The 22,140-nt window shown below is 38.3% G+C and overlaps 1 protein-coding gene across 1 annotated transcript in view; it reads right to left on the bottom strand.

Annotated features, from left to right (window-relative positions):
- Nucleotides 1-3,838: 3,838 nt before the first annotated feature.
- The window catches only part of LOC115439140 (SH3 and multiple ankyrin repeat domains protein 2-like), a 515,551-nt gene continuing 497,249 nt past the window's right edge, over nt 3,839-22,140 (bottom strand). Inside the window, exon 26 of the mRNA XM_030162991.1 lies at nt 3,839-7,084. Within this exon, the coding sequence (XP_030018851.1) occupies nt 6,556-7,084 (529 nt within the window). The 3' untranslated portion in view covers nt 3,839-6,555. The remainder of the gene's footprint in view (nt 7,085-22,140) is intronic.

Raw genomic sequence — 22,140 nt, 5'->3', positions numbered from 1 at the left:
GGAAGGAAGAGTGCAGTTACAGGAAAATTCTCTCTCTTTTCATTTCAGTAATTAGTTGACTCTATGATGATTTAATAGCACAAAATTACAGCAACATAGAAAACATGAACACAAGTCTTTGCACAAATTACCGAAAACATCTTAGCCTCTATGAAGACTTAATCAAAGAATAAAATCTATTAATGAAAAAAAGAAATGAGTTAAGAAAGAAAGAAAAAGAACAGTTACCCAATGTCGGACAATGATAAAGGTGGGAGCAGTGTTTTGAAGGGGAGTGGAAGTGGGTTAGTGAGCCATGCCTGTCCGAAGCATGGCCTGGTGAACCGCCACGCCACGGTGATGCTCTTTAAAGATTCCTACTACATCTACTCAGCTCTACATTTCCACAGAGAAAACTGCTTAGTGACCTGCTGATCCACACAAAGATCAACAGACACCACTAAATCTTTTTGGTGGATTTATGTATACATATATATAGATTTTATATAGTTTCCTACCAAGATGGCCTGCAATATATCTTTAAAAATTTACATATTTTTTTCTCTTTTTATACACACGTTGCACACTCTAGACTCAGGAATTTCAGAAGATGAGAGTCAGGCAGATGGTGGTCAGAAGATACCTGGGTTTTATTTCACTGGCCAAAATATCTTAATGTCTACGACAGAGTAGAGTGTATCTAGGCAACACTTTGATAAAGAAACACTAGTGATCATATGATATGCAACTTTAAAATGGGAAAATAAAACACAACCAAGGAGATTCATTCAGAATAAATATTGCTTAAGTCTAATAATATCCATGTTGTTATCTATATAGTATTACTGTTTTTTTTTTTGGCAATCCACATATCAGTGTTGAACAGTTTTTGTTCGGATAACCTCTATAAAATTTCATAGAACTCTATACAAATCTTTAAAAATACTGTGCTTTTCTACCCTCTGACACGTCATTTGATAGTTTTAAAATATGTTCAAACAGGAACAGGATTATAGCAGCATTGTCCCGTGCCAGCCTCCGTACGGCTAATGTTCACAGAACACAGAGCTTGTGTATGTTTCACTTTTCTCCTTAAAGCTGCACCTACATGAAGCTGTGGAGTGTTACATGAAACCAAATACAGTAAGGGTGAACACTCTCCAAAACGTCTGCAGATGTCTGGATTACTGTCATACCAAACCGCACCTGAAGCACGCTGCTCGGAAAGGTTCTACTCTGAAACAAACAGAACCTGTGTTTTTTTTTTTGTTTGTTTTTTAATACGACTGAAGTAACAGGAGGTGCAGGTGGTGGAGATGAAGGGCATTTTGCAGGGAACAGTAAGCTACTGGACTTAAGGCATCCTCTACGGGATGATGGGGCGGATGAGACCACTGCTTTGGTCAGCAGGTCAGCTCTGGCAACTATAAATGAACCTTTTATAGAATCTGTTTTTAATCTTTAAACCTTTAATAGAGCTATACATATAATCAAATAAACATTTTTATCCTGTTAAACACTCTTATATACACATTTCAGCACATATACTTTTACTTCTGACCAGCCCATAACACTGCTAGCAAACACAAAGAAATTTCCAGGTCTGAAAATGCTAATTTAGTTTTAAAAGGTATAATTTGTAAGATTAAGTTGTTTTTTTTTTGTTTGTTTTTTTTTATGCACTCTGACTATCACCAGAAGGGGGCAGTGTTTTACCAGATAGTTGGGGTGTTCGTGTCCATCATCTAACTTGTCAGTCCACTATAATACAGACAGTTTTCAATATTTTACTCTATGTTTGTGTCCACATGTCACATGAACAGAAACTTTTAACAATGCTTTCTAAAGTCTAGTCTGTGTGTAAAAAATGAAGAGATAGAAAAATGTTGACATCAAACCTCAATAAGTACAAGTCTTAATATTGACTCCCATCCTTTAAGTGAATTTCAGCTCCTTTCCTCTGGACGGAGGTTTTTAGTCCCAAGGTGCAGGACACAGCATTATAAAAACAGCTTTGTTCCTGTTGCCGTCACTGAGCTCAATAAGAAATAGTGACATTGCACTTTATTAACTTATTTTTGTTATTTATCCTATTTCTTTGCTCTATTTATTATTTTTATTGTGACTTCAAATTTTTAAATTTTATGTTCTTATCCTGGATTTTATCCCAGACTGTTTTTATCTTCTCTGGGTTTTTATTGTGTTTTATTGCATCTTGTTTTTATTTATTTGATCTTATTTATTTATTTTATTCTTTTACTTATCCATGCTGCTATACTGATGAATGGTGGAACACTGGCCACTTTTTGTCCTGTCTGGAAGCTCGATCGAGTACCTGCCTAACAGGTTCAATCTATGTCTTGCTGGAATGCCAAAAGCAATCACCTCGTCTGCAAAACAAATCTACCCACGGGTATAAATAAAGTAACCTTGAGCCTTGAACCTCTATTGTGAACATGCACCTAAAACATCAAATGCGGGTCACTGTGAAGCCAACAGTATATATGGAGAAGAACACATTGGTCTTAAATCTTAAAAATAGACACTTTAACAACTCAAACTATGACTTGATGTTCCTGCTCAACTTATGACAGATTAAATATGATAGTCTGAAGTCTGCAGTGTCCACAGGTTCAAGTCCTCAATGGTTTGTTTGAGTATTTGTAGCTGTTTTTGTGAGACAAATGTTGGGTGGAAGGAAATAATCAGAGTGTGAGTGGTCCTAAGTGTGCATTTTCCCGTCAGACGGGCCTTCTGACAGGGACTGAAGCTCTTCGACACCTGCAGACTCCATAGTCAACAGAGACTGAATGATCTTGTGCAGGTTTCAAGAGGCTTCAGTTGACCTGGTCTTTATCTGGTCCCTGTGGGGTTCTGCTGGTCCTTCAGTAAATTATGGCTCTGTTAATAAGACTTTAGGGCTAATGGAGGTTTGGGCTTTTACTAGCATGTGTGTCTGACAGCTCAATTATATATTATTTAAAATAAAACTTTGTGAACTGTTTATTTAAAACATATTTTTCTCTTGACAGTCCACCCTACTGTAGCTGTGGTGAGTTACATTTAGACTATGCAACAATTTTGCACAAATGTTTTATAGAAGTTTTCAGTTTTACCATGCAGACAAGCTAGCATTAGCATTAGCTCAACCATCACCCCTCATTTTTCCATTTTGTCCAAATATGGTCATTTCTGGCTCCAAAAATACAAAATAGCGACATCTAAAACCCAACATCATGGCTTCAGAATGGCGTCACCCTGTCCTGTGGTCTAATGCTGTGTTTCCACTACGTGGAACCGGCTCGACTCAGCTCGGCTCAGCTCGGCTCAACTTGACTTGGGTACCAGGTCCTATTCCTGGAGACCGTTTCCATTACACGATACTATAGACTTTACAGTACCTGGACGTCATAGCAATGCGGCGCGTTACTTACGTGTCATCTGCTCAGAGAGTTGCTGATAAACTCACTCGTTGTGTGTTGTCTCGTCAAACTCATGCTGAATTTTTACATCTGAATCTCCTTGACAAACCATGGTGTAGTTTATCAGGCTATCATCACGTGGATTAACCTACATATATTTACTGTAAACTTCCGCATTTGTTTTTTTGTAAAACAGCGGGTCATAGAGATGACTCTCAGACCAATCAGTGGTCTGCAGTGTTTACATGTCACATTTTAGTATCTGGTCCCCAGTCCTGGAACCTCGGCGGAGGTGATACCAAAAAACTAGTACCGGGTACCAGATTCCAGGTCCGTTTTTGTAATGGAAACGCAAAAAGGCCGAGTCGAGTCGAGTCAAGTCAAGCTGATACCATCTAGTGGAAACGCGGCAAACGTGGTTAAATTTTTGTTTTGGTCAGGTGAATCTGGTAGCTTTGAAGACAGCAATACGTGTCACTTAGCTTAGATTTTAGCAGTATATCAGCACCTTTTAGAAGGTTACAACAGACACATTCCATCCTTTAAGAAGGTAAATGTGTCTGTGTGTGTATTTTGTGCTTCTTTATCAAGATCTAATGTGTTAAACTGAGATGCTAATTGCGATAACTCATTAGCGCCCCCAGTATTTGTTTTAATACATTCATGACACCAACCCAAAGAGCAGCGTGATTTTTTTCTCTCTTTGTTGTTGTCATGGATGGGCAGACTAGATGCTACAGTGACTCACTACTCCCCCTAGGAGGACAGTGCGGAGGTAACTGGTTTGCATCTTAACTCTGCATATCTTTAACACAACCTGAAAATGTTCCATCCTCCCATTCTGATGATAATTACAGTTCATTTGTTGAGTGCTTTAAAATAGAAATATTACAAATTATACCTTTACATTGGACCGTTAGGATAAAGCCTCTCTACCGCTAGAGCTGCAGCGAGATGATATTAATCTGGGACTTAAAAAAGCTTAGTCCTCACCAGTTAGAAAGCTAACTCTTCATTCACGTCAGAGAAAGTTTCTGTCTAATCTCACACACGGGTCACAAAGATGGTAATTCTCTCTTGTTTTCAGCACAGCGGACAGAGGAGGAAAAGCCAGGTTAACTTTTTAAAGCCACTGATTTTCCATCTGCTCTGAATGCAGATCAGTTCAGGCCATCTGTCCGACATCGCTCACAAAACATCAACCTGCTGTATAAGAACATTTACAAGAAAAGATCTGGTTTGTCTTCATAGATAAACTGTGGAAGGGCTGCCAGTGGCATCCTCAGCCTTCTTCACACAAACAAAGCATTTCTGAAGGCTCTGTCTTCCACAGTACTTCACTTTGACTCTGCTTTACAATCTACTGAATCCTTCTACTACATACTTGTCTAAGTTTCCATGGTGGTAGCTGGTTCAGTTTTGGATGCTGTTGGATTTTAATTCAAGAACTCAAGTCCTTAAAATCTTTAACTTAACCTTTTACATCCTCTCTCTTTAAATAGTAAAATACAAAAGTCTCAATATGTTAATTATCGAAGTAAAAAATCTATGAATTTTCTAGAGTTTCTGTTATATTCTTTAAATCCAATTGTCCATTTTGAGTTATTAAATAATTATTTAAGATATTTACACATTTTAACAAGAGATCCAACATGATTCTGATTTTATAAGCCAATCAGTCATACAAAATGAGATAAAATGCTATTAAATCTGGACCATGACCACTTCTTACAATGCCTTCTCTAAAAATAACTTCCACATACAGTACGGTGTCTCATACATTAGCGTTACTATAGGGCCAAATGAATAGCGTTGACCTGCTAATGGTGAGGTGGAAGAAGGTCTGACAGAATGAAAAAGAAGGTACAGAAGGAAAGAACAGCTCCAGTTTCCCTATAGTGTGGCCTATATAGCGGATTCATGGAAATAGCTAATCTGGCCTTGATGAAATTTTGGGTCAACCATGAACATACACACACACACACACACACACACACACCCACACACACACACACACACGCACACACACACAGAGACACACACACACACACACACACACACACACATACATACATGCACATCTACAAGGAAAAGCCAGGACAGGACAAGGATGCACTGTGCAGCCAGACAAGTAGGGTATTTTTTTCTGGTCCAACATTTGTCTGTCCATCTGAGAGTTGCATTGCTTGTCCTCGTCTTGGTTTTCCTCCACTGATGCTGTGGCCTCTGGGGCCCCCACTGCAGCAGAGCACCTCCTCTGGTGACCACCGCTCACCATGCTCTGTTCTGTCAGGAGAAGAAGGCCGTCGCAGAAAACAGTGTGTGTGCACATGCTTTAGGTTGTGTGTGTCTACATGTGAAGACAGTGGTGTATGTGTCAGTAGGTGGCACTGTGTATTTAAGGGGGGTGTGTGTGTGTGTGTGTGTGTGTGTGTGTGTGTGTGTGTACACAAGATATGGTATAGTATCTGTTTCAACATGTCAGCTAATGTTCTCATTTTGACAAAAACAGGTGAAAAGCAAAAAATGGAGTCTATTTCAAATTTTTCTCTACAACCTTAGATGCACCCAGAAATATAACTCCGGTAGGACTCTAGTGAAGAAATATTATTCTCTGAACAAACTCTAGCAAAGATAGAAAAGGAGCAACGACCAGCTCAGCTGGTTTTTCATGCACCCATGTCAGGGTGTATGGAAAAAGTCTTTAGTATTCCAAAGCAGTTGGGTGAGCACAAGTCTTTATGTGAAAGAAACTTCCAGACGAGGGTTTGTCCAGTGTTTGAGGATCCCAGTTTGAGTCCTGGACAGTCCTTCATACTAGACACCTCTGCTTTATCTCTCCTTGATGTGACATAGCAGCTATTCACTTCTGTCTCCCCCTGCAGTTACTCCTGATATCCCATAATCCTCTGATGCACAGGACAGTGGGCAGGAGGAAGAGGGCAGACAAGACCGGAGCACTGAGATGAGGGCGACGACAGAGGATGAGAGAGGACAAAAACAGCAAGAGGCAGCATCAGCTTGGACAAAACTTCTACCCAGTTCCATGATCGGAGATTATGTCTGATGAAGAGATCGGTCAAAGTGATCGGTAACACCTTCCCCCTCTCCTCAGCCCTCGTTCCGCTGGTCACCAGCCCATCTTCTCAGGGGCTTATCTGTCCTGCAGCAGCTTGAGGGCCCTCTCAATGTTCATGCGGTGGCCCACCCTGGTCACACCCAGGTCTATCAGGTCCTCTTTTTGCAGCGAGGGCAGGTGAGCGCCCTCGATCTCATTGTCCAGGAAAGCGTCTCTGTGCTCCCCCAGGTTGAGGCTTTCCAGCCAGTCCGCCACATCGTGCTTGCTCCACAGCTCCATGGGTTTGGAGGCGAAGGGCTTACCCGAGGCCGCCACTGCCTGCATCAGTGTGAGCGGAGACGGAGACCGAGAGCTGCCGGAACCGCCGCACGAGGAGCTCAAGCTGTAGCCGCCGCCGCTGCCCATGGGTGGGGTGGGAAGGCCGAAGACATCGGTGAGGGTGGGCGACACGGAGGGCGGCAGCGAGGAGCAGGGGGTGAGGGATGAGGCGGAGTCTGGAGGGCTGCAGGGGTGTGGCTGGGAGGGGAGGCTGCTGGGAGGGGTGGAGGTGAGGGCAGCAGCAGCAGCAGCGTTGGTACGCATTCCTGAGTCTTCAGTAGGAGGCCTGAGGGACAGAGGAGACCACCAGTTAGTCTGGAAACACTGAGACACAGCAAATCAGCACCAGGGGGGTTGAACGGTGTTTCTGATCATTGTCTCATTTTATGTTTGACTTATGATCTTATCAACAGTAAATGCACAGGTGTGTCCAGAGACTGGACACACCTGAATGTCCTGGACTGGAGAGACCTCCAGTCCAGAGACTGGAGGTCTCTCCAGTCCAGGACATTCATCTGAAAATGTATGATGGACTCTGGAATATCGGTGACAATAACATGTATGGATCCCATGACAACAGTTCAACAAACTATTTATCCATTATGAGCAACTGTTTTTTCACTCTGGTGTGTGAATATATTTAAATATGTAGAGATATTTTATTAATATTTCATATTCATACTTATATTTCACTGTCATTTTTAACCTTGCTGCTGAATGATTTGAATTTCTCTAAAGTCTTATTTTATTTTATCTTATCTTATCTTATCTTATGTGAGGAACAGGCTGTTTATCACATCACATGTGTTAACATTTAATAATTTAGTTGACTTCAAAACATTATTAGTAATGTGAAAATACAGGAACAGTCTACCATCAAAAAATCTACAAGACAAAAAAAAAAAACCAAACAAACAAAAACAATACTGATACTGATTGCAACATCTTCGCTGATACCAATAATTAAAACCTCATTTTGACTGATAGCTGATACTGATGTTACTGTTTATTTATTTAAATGTTCATTATAAATACAAAAAAGTCTTAAGTCTTTCAGTCCTTCATGACATTATCTTTGAATGAGCACTTATTCACAAACACATATTTATGATAAAATACAACACAACAAATATCTCCCATTGCTGATGTTGATGCCGATATTGGCCGATATAGCAGTACATCTCTTGAAAAAATAGTGGATGCTAGTTTGGGGCACTGTCAAACCAGATATACTGCAGATATTCAATAAGAAACAAACCACAACACAAACAAAACAAAGGCGGAAAAAAAACAAACAAAAAAAAAATCTAAGTTAACACTACTTTACACACACTGACTGCTCAGCATTTCTTATTTTTGCTGGTAGTAGTAGATTTTTGTTCCTGCTTCTTTTCAGTCCATGTATATCAGTGTCCTTTTTATGTAACAGAACCAATGATCAGTACTTAATGGGAGGACAGTTTCATATAAAACCAGAGTAGAAGATGTACTGGAGTTATGAGAGAAATGTGTATTAATGAGCAGTAAAAATGGAGGTCATTATCCTAAAAGTACAGATGTTCATCATTTCACTGCCTGAAGGACCTCGTCATCTAATTCTGTAAAATGAACACTAGGTGACAGCATTGGCAAAAGAAATTCTGAGTCTGCAGCAGCCAGTGTAAAACGTGATGCATTCAAGGTCTCCTTTTAATCTGTTTTTTCTAGACTTTTGATCACAGTAGTTTCATATTTTCAACTTCAACAATATGTTAGGTGGGAATTAACATTTTTCATAGACTTTTATTAAACTTGTTTTATTGTTCATTGTGTATCATGTACGTGTATCTCAATGGGACTTAATGGTTAAATAAAGGTAAAATAAAAAATAAATAAATAAACAGATTTTTGCAACTTTTGCATCAGAATACACTCAGCTGAATGTGTTCCTGATGCTTTAACTTAGTGGTTCTCAAACTTTTTACAGTGGAGTACCCCTTGAAATATGCTTTTTTCAGTCAAGAACCACCAACTCTCGCTTCAGCATTTTTGATTGAAAAGGCAATATTTGGCAATATTTGTTCCTGTACCAAAGGTGTCTGTTTATATTTTCAAAACTCTGTAAACAACATACATTTAACTGTAATATATAAAAAATAAATTTTTTAAAGTAAATTTTGTGTCCAAAATATAAACTGAAAAGTGTCCTCTTTCACTGATAAGAAAAATAAATAAATTGGTCATTAATTAATAAATGAACCCTTCATCCATAAAAAATGATTACTTAGCTACTCAAATAAACTCATTTAGAATAATATAAAATGGAAATGTTCTTAAAATGTTACCAAAGCTTAAAAACGATGATTGACGATAAAACTATGAATGTATGTATATGAATGTGTTGATTGTGTTTTATATTTCAGCATTAATTCTCATTATTTATTGTGTATTCAGTACATGATGACTTATTTAATGTATTTTTCCCAAAAAATGTCAAGTACCCCCTGGGCTTCTTCCAAGTACCCCTGGGGGTATGTGTGCCCCACTCTGGGAACCCCTGCTTTAACTTATACCCGTCCTATACTATGATACTATATCAGTCCATCAGATTAAATATTTGTTTTCATATACTTTAAGACACAATCTAAGATGTCCAGTATCATGACTTTATTAGCTCTACATTTACAAAATTCCCTTTTTTCTTTTTTTACATAGTGTTAGTAATATATCAACTTCATACCTCTTTTTATAGACAAACATAAAACACTTTCTAAATGACACATTGGGCCTTTAACATATCCTGGTCATAAAGTGTTACTGAGAGCTGCCTTTTCACTTTTCCTGCCAGTGTTATAAAAATCACATACAATGTAGTCACCACACACCAATATATGTATATATATATATATATATATATATATATATATATATATATATATATATATATATATATATATATATATATATATATATATATATATATATATATATGTATGTATATATATATATATATATATATATATATATATATATATATACACACACACACACACATCTCTCTCTCTCTCTCTCTCTCTCTCTCTCTCTCTCTCTCTCTATATATATATATATATATATATATATATATATATGTATAGAGAGAGAGAGAGAGATGTATTATTTACTACCACTACTATTATTACCATTTTTATATTGTTTGTCTTTTGTATCTTTATGCATGCACAGTTTTTCCTGCATTTTATCCTGTTGCTGCCTTGCCCAGTGAATTCCCCCTTTGTAGAATCAATAAAGTCTAATCTAATCTAATCTAATCTAATCTAATATAATATAATCTATTGTAATCTAATCCAATGTAATATAATCCAGTCTAATCCAATGTTATGTAATCTAATCCAGTCCAATCCAATGTAATGTAATCAATGTAATCCAATATAATGTAATGTAATTCCTTCATGGTTTTCCAACATGTTTTTGACTATCTCCCCAAAGTACCTATTAATACTTTTTTCAGTCATTACATTTCCAGAAAAGTATTACTTTAGCAGTGTAGCCGGATGACGGTGGAGTGAGTGAACAGACTCAAAAACAGAAGTATAAATTATATTATCTTCCTCTCCGTGTCAAACCAAATTCCTGAACAACCATGCTGATTGGTCCGTCACCAGGTCAGTACTGGGACATCCTTTGCAAATGACATTTACAAAGACAGATGATCTTAAAGAATGAGCCTAATGGACTCGGTTTTGACACTAAGATGACCTTTTGCCTCTCAACATCTGTGTCCCATTATTCTTGCTTATCCAGAGGTGAAGATGAACCCAGAAACGAACAAAGGACTGAATGATAAAATCACTCTATGTGCCATGTAAATAATGTATTACATTATGTGTTAATGTTGATTAACTCAGCACGTTAACTCTTTTATGCATGTAATACTTAAGCCATTTGCCTGACCTGTGGTTTCACATATGTGTGTCCTGATCATGTTCACGGTAAATTATGTGAAAGTAAGAGTATCACTGCTTATAGCATGTCTGAATAATCATGCTATTATTTTACTGATGCTTAAGTGAGGTTACAGGTGATGTATAAAGTTTAAGAGGATCTTATTTGAGGATGCAAAGTTTTCTTACAAGGCTAAGCCACAGTCCTCTCCCCCTCTGTCTTCCCAAGAGGGAAGAGAAACGTGATATTTTTGAATATTCACGAGGAGGCGTTTTCCCGTCGAAAACAGACAAAGAAGGCAACGCCCCAAGGCATCGATAACTCATCTATATGTACGAGGAAGGCGTGGCAAGCTGGTTTTTGGACAGAACTATAAAAATGAATGAAACCAACTTCTCAAAAGAGCTTTCTCCGGGGAGTCTTTTCCATCTCGGGAGTCTTTTCCATCTCTCCCAGGCTCTCACAGAGCACAGCTTTTTCCACCCTGGCTGCTCTCACCTACGCAAAGAGAAGAGCTCTTTCCACCTTTGCTGCTCTCACCTACGCAAAGAGCTTTCTCCACCTCTTCTGAGCTCTCACCTAAGAACAAAGAGCTTTCTCCAAGGAGTCTTGACCATCTCCTTGGCTCTCAGAGCTGTTCCATCTTCTCCTGGCGAGCTTTCCAGAACCAGCCGCCAGAGCCAGCTGTGAACCTCCTCCAGCCAGCAGAACTTCAGAACTTCAGAGCTTCAGAACTTCAGAACTCCAGACCTTCAGGCCTCCAGCGCAAGCACGTCGCTTCACAGCCTGTTCCTGCTTCGAACTACGTCAGAAGACTTCATCCATCCGCCGTCAAGGCCGTGCCAGTTGCTGCATCCGCACCGCAACAACTTGTAAGAAAACTTGCTCCTGATTTATCTGAGTTGGTGTTATTCCAAGTTAAGTAGGTTTACCTCAACGTAACCTCACTAACATTATAATCTCTTGAATATAGCTGTCTGCCATCTTAATCTACATATTCTCCTGTCCATAATCTCCTGCTCCTTTGGTTGTATTTGTCTCTTGTCTTTATGTTATTAGTGTGTCTTAGTTTAGTTAATAAAGTATTTATATGTATATAAATCCATTGCCTCAGTTGTGCTTTGTGTACTATTATTCACACATGGGTTCATCTGTGCAGTCAACGAACTATCAACCTATGCAAGATTTCCAAATTATTGTTTTGAGTTGATTTAAGTTTAAGTTTGGTTATAAATCTATAATTAAATTAATCAATAAATCAACACTCAATTAATAAATAATTTGGTATCCAATTCTTGCTACAGCAGGAACAACAATGAAGACTGTGCAGAAAGTTTTTGCATTGACAACTGATTTTTGACACCTTGGGATTTGGTTTGACATTGTACATACTTATCTTTCTAATAGTGACCTTATAAAGTGTGGTTTAAGTGTATACTTTATCTGAACTCATCTTAGAAAAGTGCACCATATTGTTGCCATTACTTCTTTAAGACCAGAACAGGACTCTGTGAGAAAACTAGTCCCACAATGACAGGATAAGCAGAAGCATCACAGTGGAGTATGCGTTGCTCTATCCGACTGAGACCCAATCCTCAAATTACCTGAGGGATGCATGTGCTGATATGAACTTGAAACAGTAAGACACAAGGACACCCCTCACCACAACAAACACCACTCCATGCAGAAGGATCACACCTGCCTTCCACTTCCCCCAAGGATCCGGTTTCCCACTGAGGCTTCCTCCAAATAAATTGATTCAATCATTGGCATACATAGGGACTGATTAGAAAAATAAAGCAAAGTGCGCAGAAAACTTCAAATCTGACCTCCAGAGTTCCTTTTTCCACTAATAGCAAGGTGATGCATGTAGCCTAGATAGGGCTGGTTCCTTCTTGGAGCATATGGAGCAGCCTGAGGGGAAGTGAAGGGGACTAAGGGGGTCGTTCTGCCAAAGTGGAACTGGGCCATCGCTCATTGTTGCCTCCACTAAGACAGACTGCTTTGCACCCAAAAAATAAAAAAGAAACACTTACAGTTTCCTTTTCAACACCAGCTTTTCCACACGAGGTCATGGTGGAGAGATGGGATGGATGAGATGTAGAAAGAGGACAACATTAAACACAACACACACATCAAAATAACACAGATGATGAAGCTGTGAAAAGAGGGAAATGAATGGATTGGCGGGGGGGTTTACAGTGACACAGCAGGTGAGATTCCAAACGAAAATACTTAACCTCAGATGTGTCAAGCACTTGGTATCCTGGCATCTCTATCATCTGCTAAACTATTTTTTGTTACAGAAGTTAAAGAGATGTGAAAAGTATGTAATTGCCTTTTAGACTAATTAGTGCAGTGCCTCCTTTAGCTTCACTGACCTTATTACAACTTCTTACAGCTACAAGAGTCACGCAAAACAAAAAAGAACAGAGCTGTGCTACAGATTTATACCAACGTAAGGACTGAGACATGAATAATGGAAAGGCCTGCGGACACACAAATGAAACATACATAAACATATGCACATATATGACACTTCACAGTTCTAAATACCAAAGTAATAACATTTAGGTAATATTAAACTGAACAGATAATAAAGGAAAACAAAGGCAAAGGGTACTGATGAGGAAACAGATAAAGCTGACTAACGAGTAATATTTTGCTAAAAGTTATTTCTATAAATTAACAAGAAAGACACAGTTTAGTATGTTGCAGTCAAGACTGATGTAAACAGAAACAAGTCACAACATTAAACATGTAATTTAAAGAATATTACCTTGTTTGGAACATAAATAAAGCTAAATTTCAGCCTTAAAATAAAATGACACTTTTAACTTCAGTATTTTGAAGATGTCACATTGATAATAGCCGAAACATGGCTAAACTATGTCACCCCATTAGCGTCACCTCAGTATTGTTACTACATTTTCTAAAGTTCAATAAGCAACATACATACATGCAGGGGCGCCGCTACCAGCTGTGGGCCCCATGAAAGGTAAACGTTATGGACCCTTCATAAAATTCAATATTTTATCAGAGCGGGGGTGGGGTGGACATATATATATATATATATATATATATATATATATATATATATATATATATATATATATATATATATATATATATATATATATATATATATATATATATATATGTATACACACACACACACACACACGGGGGTGCAGCCCATAACTAATGTAACATACGCTGGCATGAAACTAAACTGAACAAGCTTTCAACTTCCGACTCCCATACCTCTATTATACAGCTGATCTTACATGAAATGTTCACAACTTGTAATCTGTATCCATTGGACCCCCTCCACTATTCTATGGGCCCCCCAAAAATACGAGGCCCCATGAATTTGTCATGTTTACCCCCCCTTAACAGCACCCCTGCATACATGTGTAAAAACAGCTGATTTCCAGCACAGCAAACTCTACAATCCTGACATGTAGCTCTTGCATTATGAACATTTAAACCTAATATTGTATTGATATAAAACATCTTCTTACCAAAATATTAGCATACTGTTATGCAATATTTTATTGATGTTATTTTTAGATGTGTTTCCCCATATTATTCAATTTATTAGTGTCAGTTAAAACCATCATCACTGTCATTAAAATCAAGCTTTTGCGTGGTTAACACATGGAATTACTTAATTATTTCTCTAAATCTACAAAAATTCTGTTATGACTGAAATGGAAACAGTTCATACAGTATACTGTAGATTTTCATTGTGTATACATGTGTAAATTTGAGTATATATGGGATCACAAATAGCGATGCAGGCCTTCAAAAAAGTTATTATCTTGAGATTATTTATTTTATGGATGTGACTATGATGCTAAATGCTTCTGCTAAATAAAATAACTTGTTAAATTCTTCAGCTGGAACTGTGTATAACAGCATACAGATGGCCTGTTATACAGGAAAAACATGCCTTCAATGACCAATAAGGATCAGGAGTTCAATAAACTCACATCACAGGTTCAATTTATATCCAGATGATGGATGTGTATAATAATAATCACCCTAATAACACCACAGATGATTAATGGCAACATTACTCTTAATATAATGCCTCATGTGCCATATTGTATATATGGCATTTTATATACATCTTCACTGTTGTAGTATTTATTTACCCTCTAACCATGTGTTCATGTATATACAGACAGCTGTCGCAGTTGCAGTGGGAAACAGCATCACTATCTTATAAAAAGTAACGTGAAACAGAATTAAAGCAACTATTAGTTTTGCAGCTCTATCAGAGGTAGAGGGCCCTCAAAACCAGAACACTTCACACTTTCTTATCATTTCATAAAAGGCAGTGAAGAACGGTCAGAAGTTCAGTTACAAACGAATATACAGAAGTGATGATGTAAATGCTCAGTTACACAGAAATGAGGTTAATGTGGATTTTTGGAACATAAAGGCAAATAGCGACACTACAGGAGCATTGGCACAGAGTAGGAGAACCCCCTCCACCTTCTCCTAATACACAGAGTAATGTTAGCATCATGTGTCCTTTGCTGGCCCTCACTCGAGTGCTCACTCTCCCCGTCAGCTGAGCAGGTTGAGAGGAAAGTAACGCTGAGCTATTGATATATCTGCGGTGGGAGACCTCGCCTTCAGCACACCCACACATCGCATGACTCCCTGCTTCTTCACAACACACACCAGCTCATGCATACAGGGTGGCATTTATTGGCATGTATGCACACGCTGCCTTTATTTATAGAAGCCTCAACGCTCGCACAAACACACACACACACACACACACACACAAGCACACACACACACACACAAGCACACACAGACTGACTCGGCTGTGGTGGGTTACATAACGGTGGCCTACTAAAGCAGTATAGCACGTGACCCGCATGAGATGATGTTGAACTCTACTGAGGGTTAGGCCCACCATCCTCTCACTCCATCTCTCTCTCTCTCACACACACACACACACACACACACACACATACACATACACATACACATACACATACACATACATACCAACCACACACCCCTCCCCCGACTCAGACTGACATCACTGCAGGCCTCAAGGCTGCTCTCATCAGCTGGTTGCTAGGCAACCCTTTCGTCCACAGGCACAACCAACGCACATTTAATCTGGGAGGCTAAGAGACATGGGATAAAAAAAAGAGAAAACACACAAACACACAATCACACACACACAAATGTCCAACGGAGAAAATCCGATGTTATCACTGGTGCTGAGGCCGATTCCAAAATATTGAGTAAGAGGAGGAAGTGAAAAGAGTGAGCGAGCAGGAGAATGTGGACGAGAGTGAGAGGGATGAGGAGAGGAAGAGGGAGCGTATGTGTGAATCTAGGCCATCTTGTGCGTGTTGCCATCTGTTTGACGGTCACAGAAGCAGGACCATCGAAACCCCATGCAGACCTTTGCACATGACGAGGTGCTCCCTATCTGCTCCTGTCTGCCGGTCTACAACCTTATCTTCTGCTACGCTGCCTGGCAACCCACTCCAGAAGGAAAAAGAAAAGTAAAAAAAAAAAAAACGAAACAAAAAACCCCCCCACAAACCCCCTCTGAGTATGGAGGCAGATAATCGGAGACCCTGGTGACATTCAGGAGAGCAAGGTTCATCCTCCACATCTGACATGAGAAGCACATAAAGTAGGGCAATATGATCAAAGATGTTAGAATAAAACAAAAAAAAATTGTGACAGTAGTAGTACAATAAGATGGAAAATAAATTAAGAATAAAATTTATGAATTAAATTTAATTTTATTCTTTATGAAAAAAAACAGCATATCATTTCAGAAATCTAGAGGTAGCACATTCAAAAGAATTATAAAGATATTGACAAAAATATTCATCATCAAAACATGCAGATGTAAAATGAAGAGTTTTAGGTGGAAATCTCAATAAAATAAACCCTCAAGACAACTGAAAAACATGTAATAGAAATAGCATTTATCTGATATCATGACTATCTGTACTGTTATTGCCCTGAACAGAAGTTCTCATCTATGCATCATCACTGAAATGTACACGTGTCACCCTGCAGCACATGCAGTGAAGTTTGACCCGACACTGGACCTGAAGTAGACCTGGTCATCTTGTGTCAGTTCTAGAGTCGTCTCAGCTGTTTATGTGTTTGGTGGAATGAAAATAAAGGTCATGTGTAATGTTCAAAATAGTTTGGTTTGCACTAAAAAAATGCTTTTCAACTTTTTATTATTATCTTCTATGCAGATGTACAAGTCGCTCTACTGCTTTTTTACTTAAAGGAGTGATATTTTGCTTTTTTAAATGTAATTATGCTTTTTCCTAAACTGTAAATGCTATACTTGGGTCTGAATTCTTCATTAATTCAACTCCACAGGTCCATCTTCAACCCTATTTCTGAGTAATGACACCAGAAAGGTGGTTTTAAGCACTGGCCCTTTAAATGCAAATGAGCCATCTCACACCCCACCCCCTCCAGGTTCTTGACCATGCTGCTCTGTCCCATTTCTACGTACTCTGAGAAATGTTCGTCAGAAGTCTTGACCTTATATGTGCAAATGTCGTGATGTAACTACAGTCGTGGAAAAAATTATTAGACCACCTCTTGTTTTCTGCAGTTTCTTGTTCATTTTAATGCCTGGTACAACTAAAGGTACATTTGCTTGGACAAATATAATGATAACAGCAAAAATAGCTCATAGTAGTTTAATTTCAGAGCTGATATCTATCCATTTTCTATGTTTTCTTGATAATAACCAAAATCACTTCAGTTCTTACTTCAATATCTATGGCATCGTACTGACAAAAACAGTGCTTTTAGGCACTCCATGTTTTCTTTTCTGTCTGTTTTAGTCACATGATACACACAGGAGTTAGTACTTGATTGCATAATCATTGTTTCTGATGACTTCTGATGGTCTAATAATTTTTTCCGCGACTGAAGTTACAGACGCAACAAATTAAAAAGGAATTAAAACAGGTTGTAGAAATCCACTCAGTTTTTGCCAAAATGAATAGAAAGATAGCTTTGCAGCACCTGGAGGGTTCAAATTCAGACTTTTTGAACTATAAGGGTCCAAATAAACAAATAAAGACTAATAAAAGTGGGTTTAGCAAAATATGACCCCTTTAACACATAAAAAACAGATTATTCATGTGTGGATGTTTGTTTTTCATACATCTACATCTATGTGTTTGTGTGTGTAAGTCACGCACAAAAAACAAGTTGGTGTTATTACGACCCTTGTTTCTTTGTTTTTGTGGTGTGTGTGTGTGTGTGATGTGGCTAAGTTAACAGCTACAGACTACAGTTACATATGGAGAGAATAAAGTTACTAAGCAACCACCATTTGGTATTAGCAAAATAAATGCCGACAGGGTGATTAAGAGTGGGAGAGAGGAGTTAAAATAAGCTGTGATTGCTCATCTTTTTTTATTTTTTTATTTGTTTTTTATCGTTCCCTGTCATTCAGGATGACCATCTTGGGTCACAGGAACAGGAAACTTCAACTTGGCTGAACTCTGAAAACCAAGATGTCAATAACCTCATTCCTTTTATATCAGTAGTTTCATTAAAAAAAATCTCGACACTTTCTCACTCATTTCTGTGTAAAACCGACATAATACACCTCGCGTAAAAGATGTAAATAGAGCGCAAGTCTATTTTTACGCTTACACTGAGAATCTCTGCGGCAAATACACATCATTTCCACGCTGACTGCTGTGACCATTCTTACTGAAGCATAGTGAAGCGTAATGTCGCATAACCCACTCTGCATACAATACATGTTCAGTGTAGCCAGGAGGTAATCATTGTAGAATAATTCACTCTTTCCACATAGTGATATTTAAGTCATCTGCAAAAATTCCTGTTTTTTTCCCACCACAACATATATCAAAAACAACTGCACTATATATTTTTTTCATGTATCATGTAGCTGTAACGCAATTAAAAGCAGAATGTTCTATAAGCCCTTAGGACTGATGATGTCATAGATAACCAGGAACCGGGAGTAAAGAAAACCCATCATTTAATAATTAACCTACGCTTAGATATAAAGTTATGTGCTTATGTACTTATGGGAAATCCTCCATATAACATCATGTAAAGTGTGACTAATATATTATAATAAAAAAAGTTTATTCACTTCATCATCCCCATTGGGAAATGTAGTCTGCGTTTTACCCGTCCTAATACACACATAGGGCCAGATCTACTAAGATCCCAATTCGAGTGTACTAATTTGTGTGTGCAATCTAGAATTTTGCATGTGGGGTTGAACTGTGGTTTACGGGTGATTTACTAAGACTGCCTGCGCATATGACAACAGGTGCAAACATGTTGGAGACCGCCCTATTTAAATGAGGATTTTGCGTGTGCTACTGGTTGTCGTCATGGAGACAGTACACTAGAAAAACTCCTCTGGGATATGCCAGCACTAATGGCAACAGTCAGGGGCAGACTGACTAGTAGGAAATTCTGTCAAAGTCCAGAATGGCCATCTGATGTGGTGAATCGGGGGGAAAGAATGTCGAGTTTTCATGATGATGACGCAACACTCAAAGTTAATGCAGTCCAACCTGGCATGTTTGGGGCTGTCAAAATGAATGCGTGAAATACAACAAACAACAAACAAATATGGAAATAAAAGCACCACAAGGATAGGCGATATGTTTCAATAAGTGTTCCCTCATTCATTCTAAAAATGTTCACACGAGGGTGAAAAATGCGTTCTTTGCATCTTGTTTCATCTTTTCGATGTGTCCTTGCAACAATAACCGCAGCCACGTGCGTGCAATTACACATCCAAACTGTCTGCACCTCCCTTTGAGATGTGTTAAATATAGATGCAGTTTCTATGAGCAAAATTGCTTTCGGGTTTGATAAATCACTTTGCGTGTGCTAAATGAATATATTTAGAATCAGAATCAGAACCAGAATTGCCTTTATTGCCATTTGACAGTACAGAGTACATCAAACGAAATTGAGTTCGATGATTAGGGACATCGGGCCGCTGCTCCTAGTACAGAGTACAACTAGAGCGCTACCACAAAACCCTTTCTTCGAAAAAATTGCAATTCACATTTTCTCCTCCCAGCACACGCACAGTTGCCTGTATTACAGATTCATTGCGGCAAACGTACTAACTGGATGCAGACACACTATTTCGCAACTTTGAAAGATGCATCTGTTAGTGCGCACTGTTTGTAAATCAGTTTGTACATTTTTATACATGCAAACCTTTAGTAGATCTGGCCCATAGTGCCTGGCATTAGCATTAGCATTAACAGTTTGTACATTAACAACAGTAAGCTGTCACTGAAGGTGCTCACGAACCAAGTCCAGATGTTTATAAGTACTGTGGTCAAAGGGACTGACAGTAGAATGAGCCTAAATGTAGCTGATTTTAACAGTGGGGGGAACCTGGTGGACCTGGAGGAAACCCACACGGGTAACTCAACACATAAAGGCTGCAGTTTGAATGAGAATCAAACCCAGAATCTTCAAGCTGTGAGGCCAAAAGTCAAGTAAGAACACTATGAAGCCAAAGCCAGTTGGACACAGTTTGGACCTTACCACATTACTAATCACCATTTCAACATTAGAATATGAGTCTGTGGGAAAGTGTACTGTACGTCACAGAGAAACACAGATATTCCTACTGTTGATAATCATTTGCAGGAGAATCAGGCAAATTAGGCAAATACTTAAACGAGGGGTGTGCATTTGCAAAATAATGGCAATCTGATATGGAGTTACAATTCAATATATTGCAATTTTTTTTTACATCTAATTTCATGCAAACTGTCATAGCACAATGGACATGAATGTTTGCTGTAATGTAGTGTTTTTCAACCTTGGGGTCGGGACCCCACATGGGGGCACCTGGAATTCAAATGGGGTTACCTGAAATTTCTAGTAATTGATAAAAAAAAAAAAAAAAAACATTGTACCAATACAAAATATATGGTGAGTTGACAGAGACAATCCCAATACATAAAAGACATGACAAACAAACAAACAAACAAACAAACAAACAAACAAAAAAAAAGTAGTGTGAGATACTCCCTGGTAAAATGTCCAAATAAAAGAAGATACACAAGCAAAGGTGTTAGAAAAATGGGCAACGATGACTGGGAGTACAGTTGGTGTCGGCTGCTGCCTTATCGGTACAGACAGCTGCCTGTCAGCCAGCTGAGCCCAAAAAGAAGGGAAAGAAAAAAAAAAAAAAAAGGAAAAGGAAAAAAAAAAAAAAAAAAAAAAAAAAAAAGACATGACAAACTGTGAAGCTGAAACTGAAGCACTGTGGTACTGTTTATCTTTAAAATGTTCATTGTGGTCAGTTTCAGATGCTGAAGCTCTTTCATAATTCATAATTAGAGTTATTGTTTGTTCAGTATTAATTGTCAGCCGTGTAAATCCAAGCTGGACTGACTGTACATATCCTGACTAAGGAAAATAAAATTCTCACTTTGTGCAGTAATCAACACCTGGCTTTTCTGCCTCCATCCATAATATTATATATTATATAGCCTAAATGTCATCTAAAATTAATGTTTATTTGCAACATAGTATAGCAAACTATTACATGATCAAAAACAAGTTAATTTTAGCAAAAAAAAGTCTCAATTTTGAATGTCTGGGGTCGCCAGTAATTTGTGTTGTTAAAATGGGGTCACAAGCCAAAAACGGTAGGGAACCACCGCTGTAATAGTTGTAAAGAAAGACAGAATTTTTAAATTACAAAGACTTTAAAGATTATACACATATAAATACAAATGGACAATACAGACTTAAAACTGAAAGTGTGCAATAGAATGAATTTGGGCTCAGTTCTTTACACCAGGGGAGCTGGTCTAAACCATTTGGATTCATCCATCAGTGGTAATGGCTGAGGTCAGTCTGATGTGTTGATGATGATACTACTGGTACACACTTGTGATGCTTCCAGTCCTATGTTGTTAATGTTTGAGGTGAAGGTTTGCATCACTGTAGACAGATGACAACACTGACATCTACTCTTTAAACAACAGAAAAAGCTCTGACATAAGTAAAAGCCAATACAGCAATATTCAGGTGTATTAGAATTAATGCAAACATTTAACCACAAATGGGCTGGATCTTCAGGGTTCTTAATCACAAATTATATAAAATATTCAATAATTTATCATGTGTTAGAATGTTGAAAGCTGTAAACATGAGGATATAACACTGAAATACAGACTGACCACTATGATTTTATACATTGTTAGACATAGAACCTCTTACTTTCTTTGAATATGAGTTTATGCACAAAACAAGATTATTTTCTCATTTTTAGATTTTTACTGTCTTGTTTGTTGACATGTCTGGATTCACTCTTGCATTTCATGATGCTATGTGGGAGGAAATAACCATATTCAT

Source organism: Sphaeramia orbicularis, chromosome 3 (genome assembly GCF_902148855.1).
Source record: "Sphaeramia orbicularis chromosome 3, fSphaOr1.1, whole genome shotgun sequence".
Lineage (NCBI taxonomy): Eukaryota > Metazoa > Chordata > Actinopteri > Kurtiformes > Apogonidae > Sphaeramia > Sphaeramia orbicularis.
Note: the sequence above shows the minus strand (reverse complement) of the source record. Positions and strands in the feature narration are given on the sequence as shown.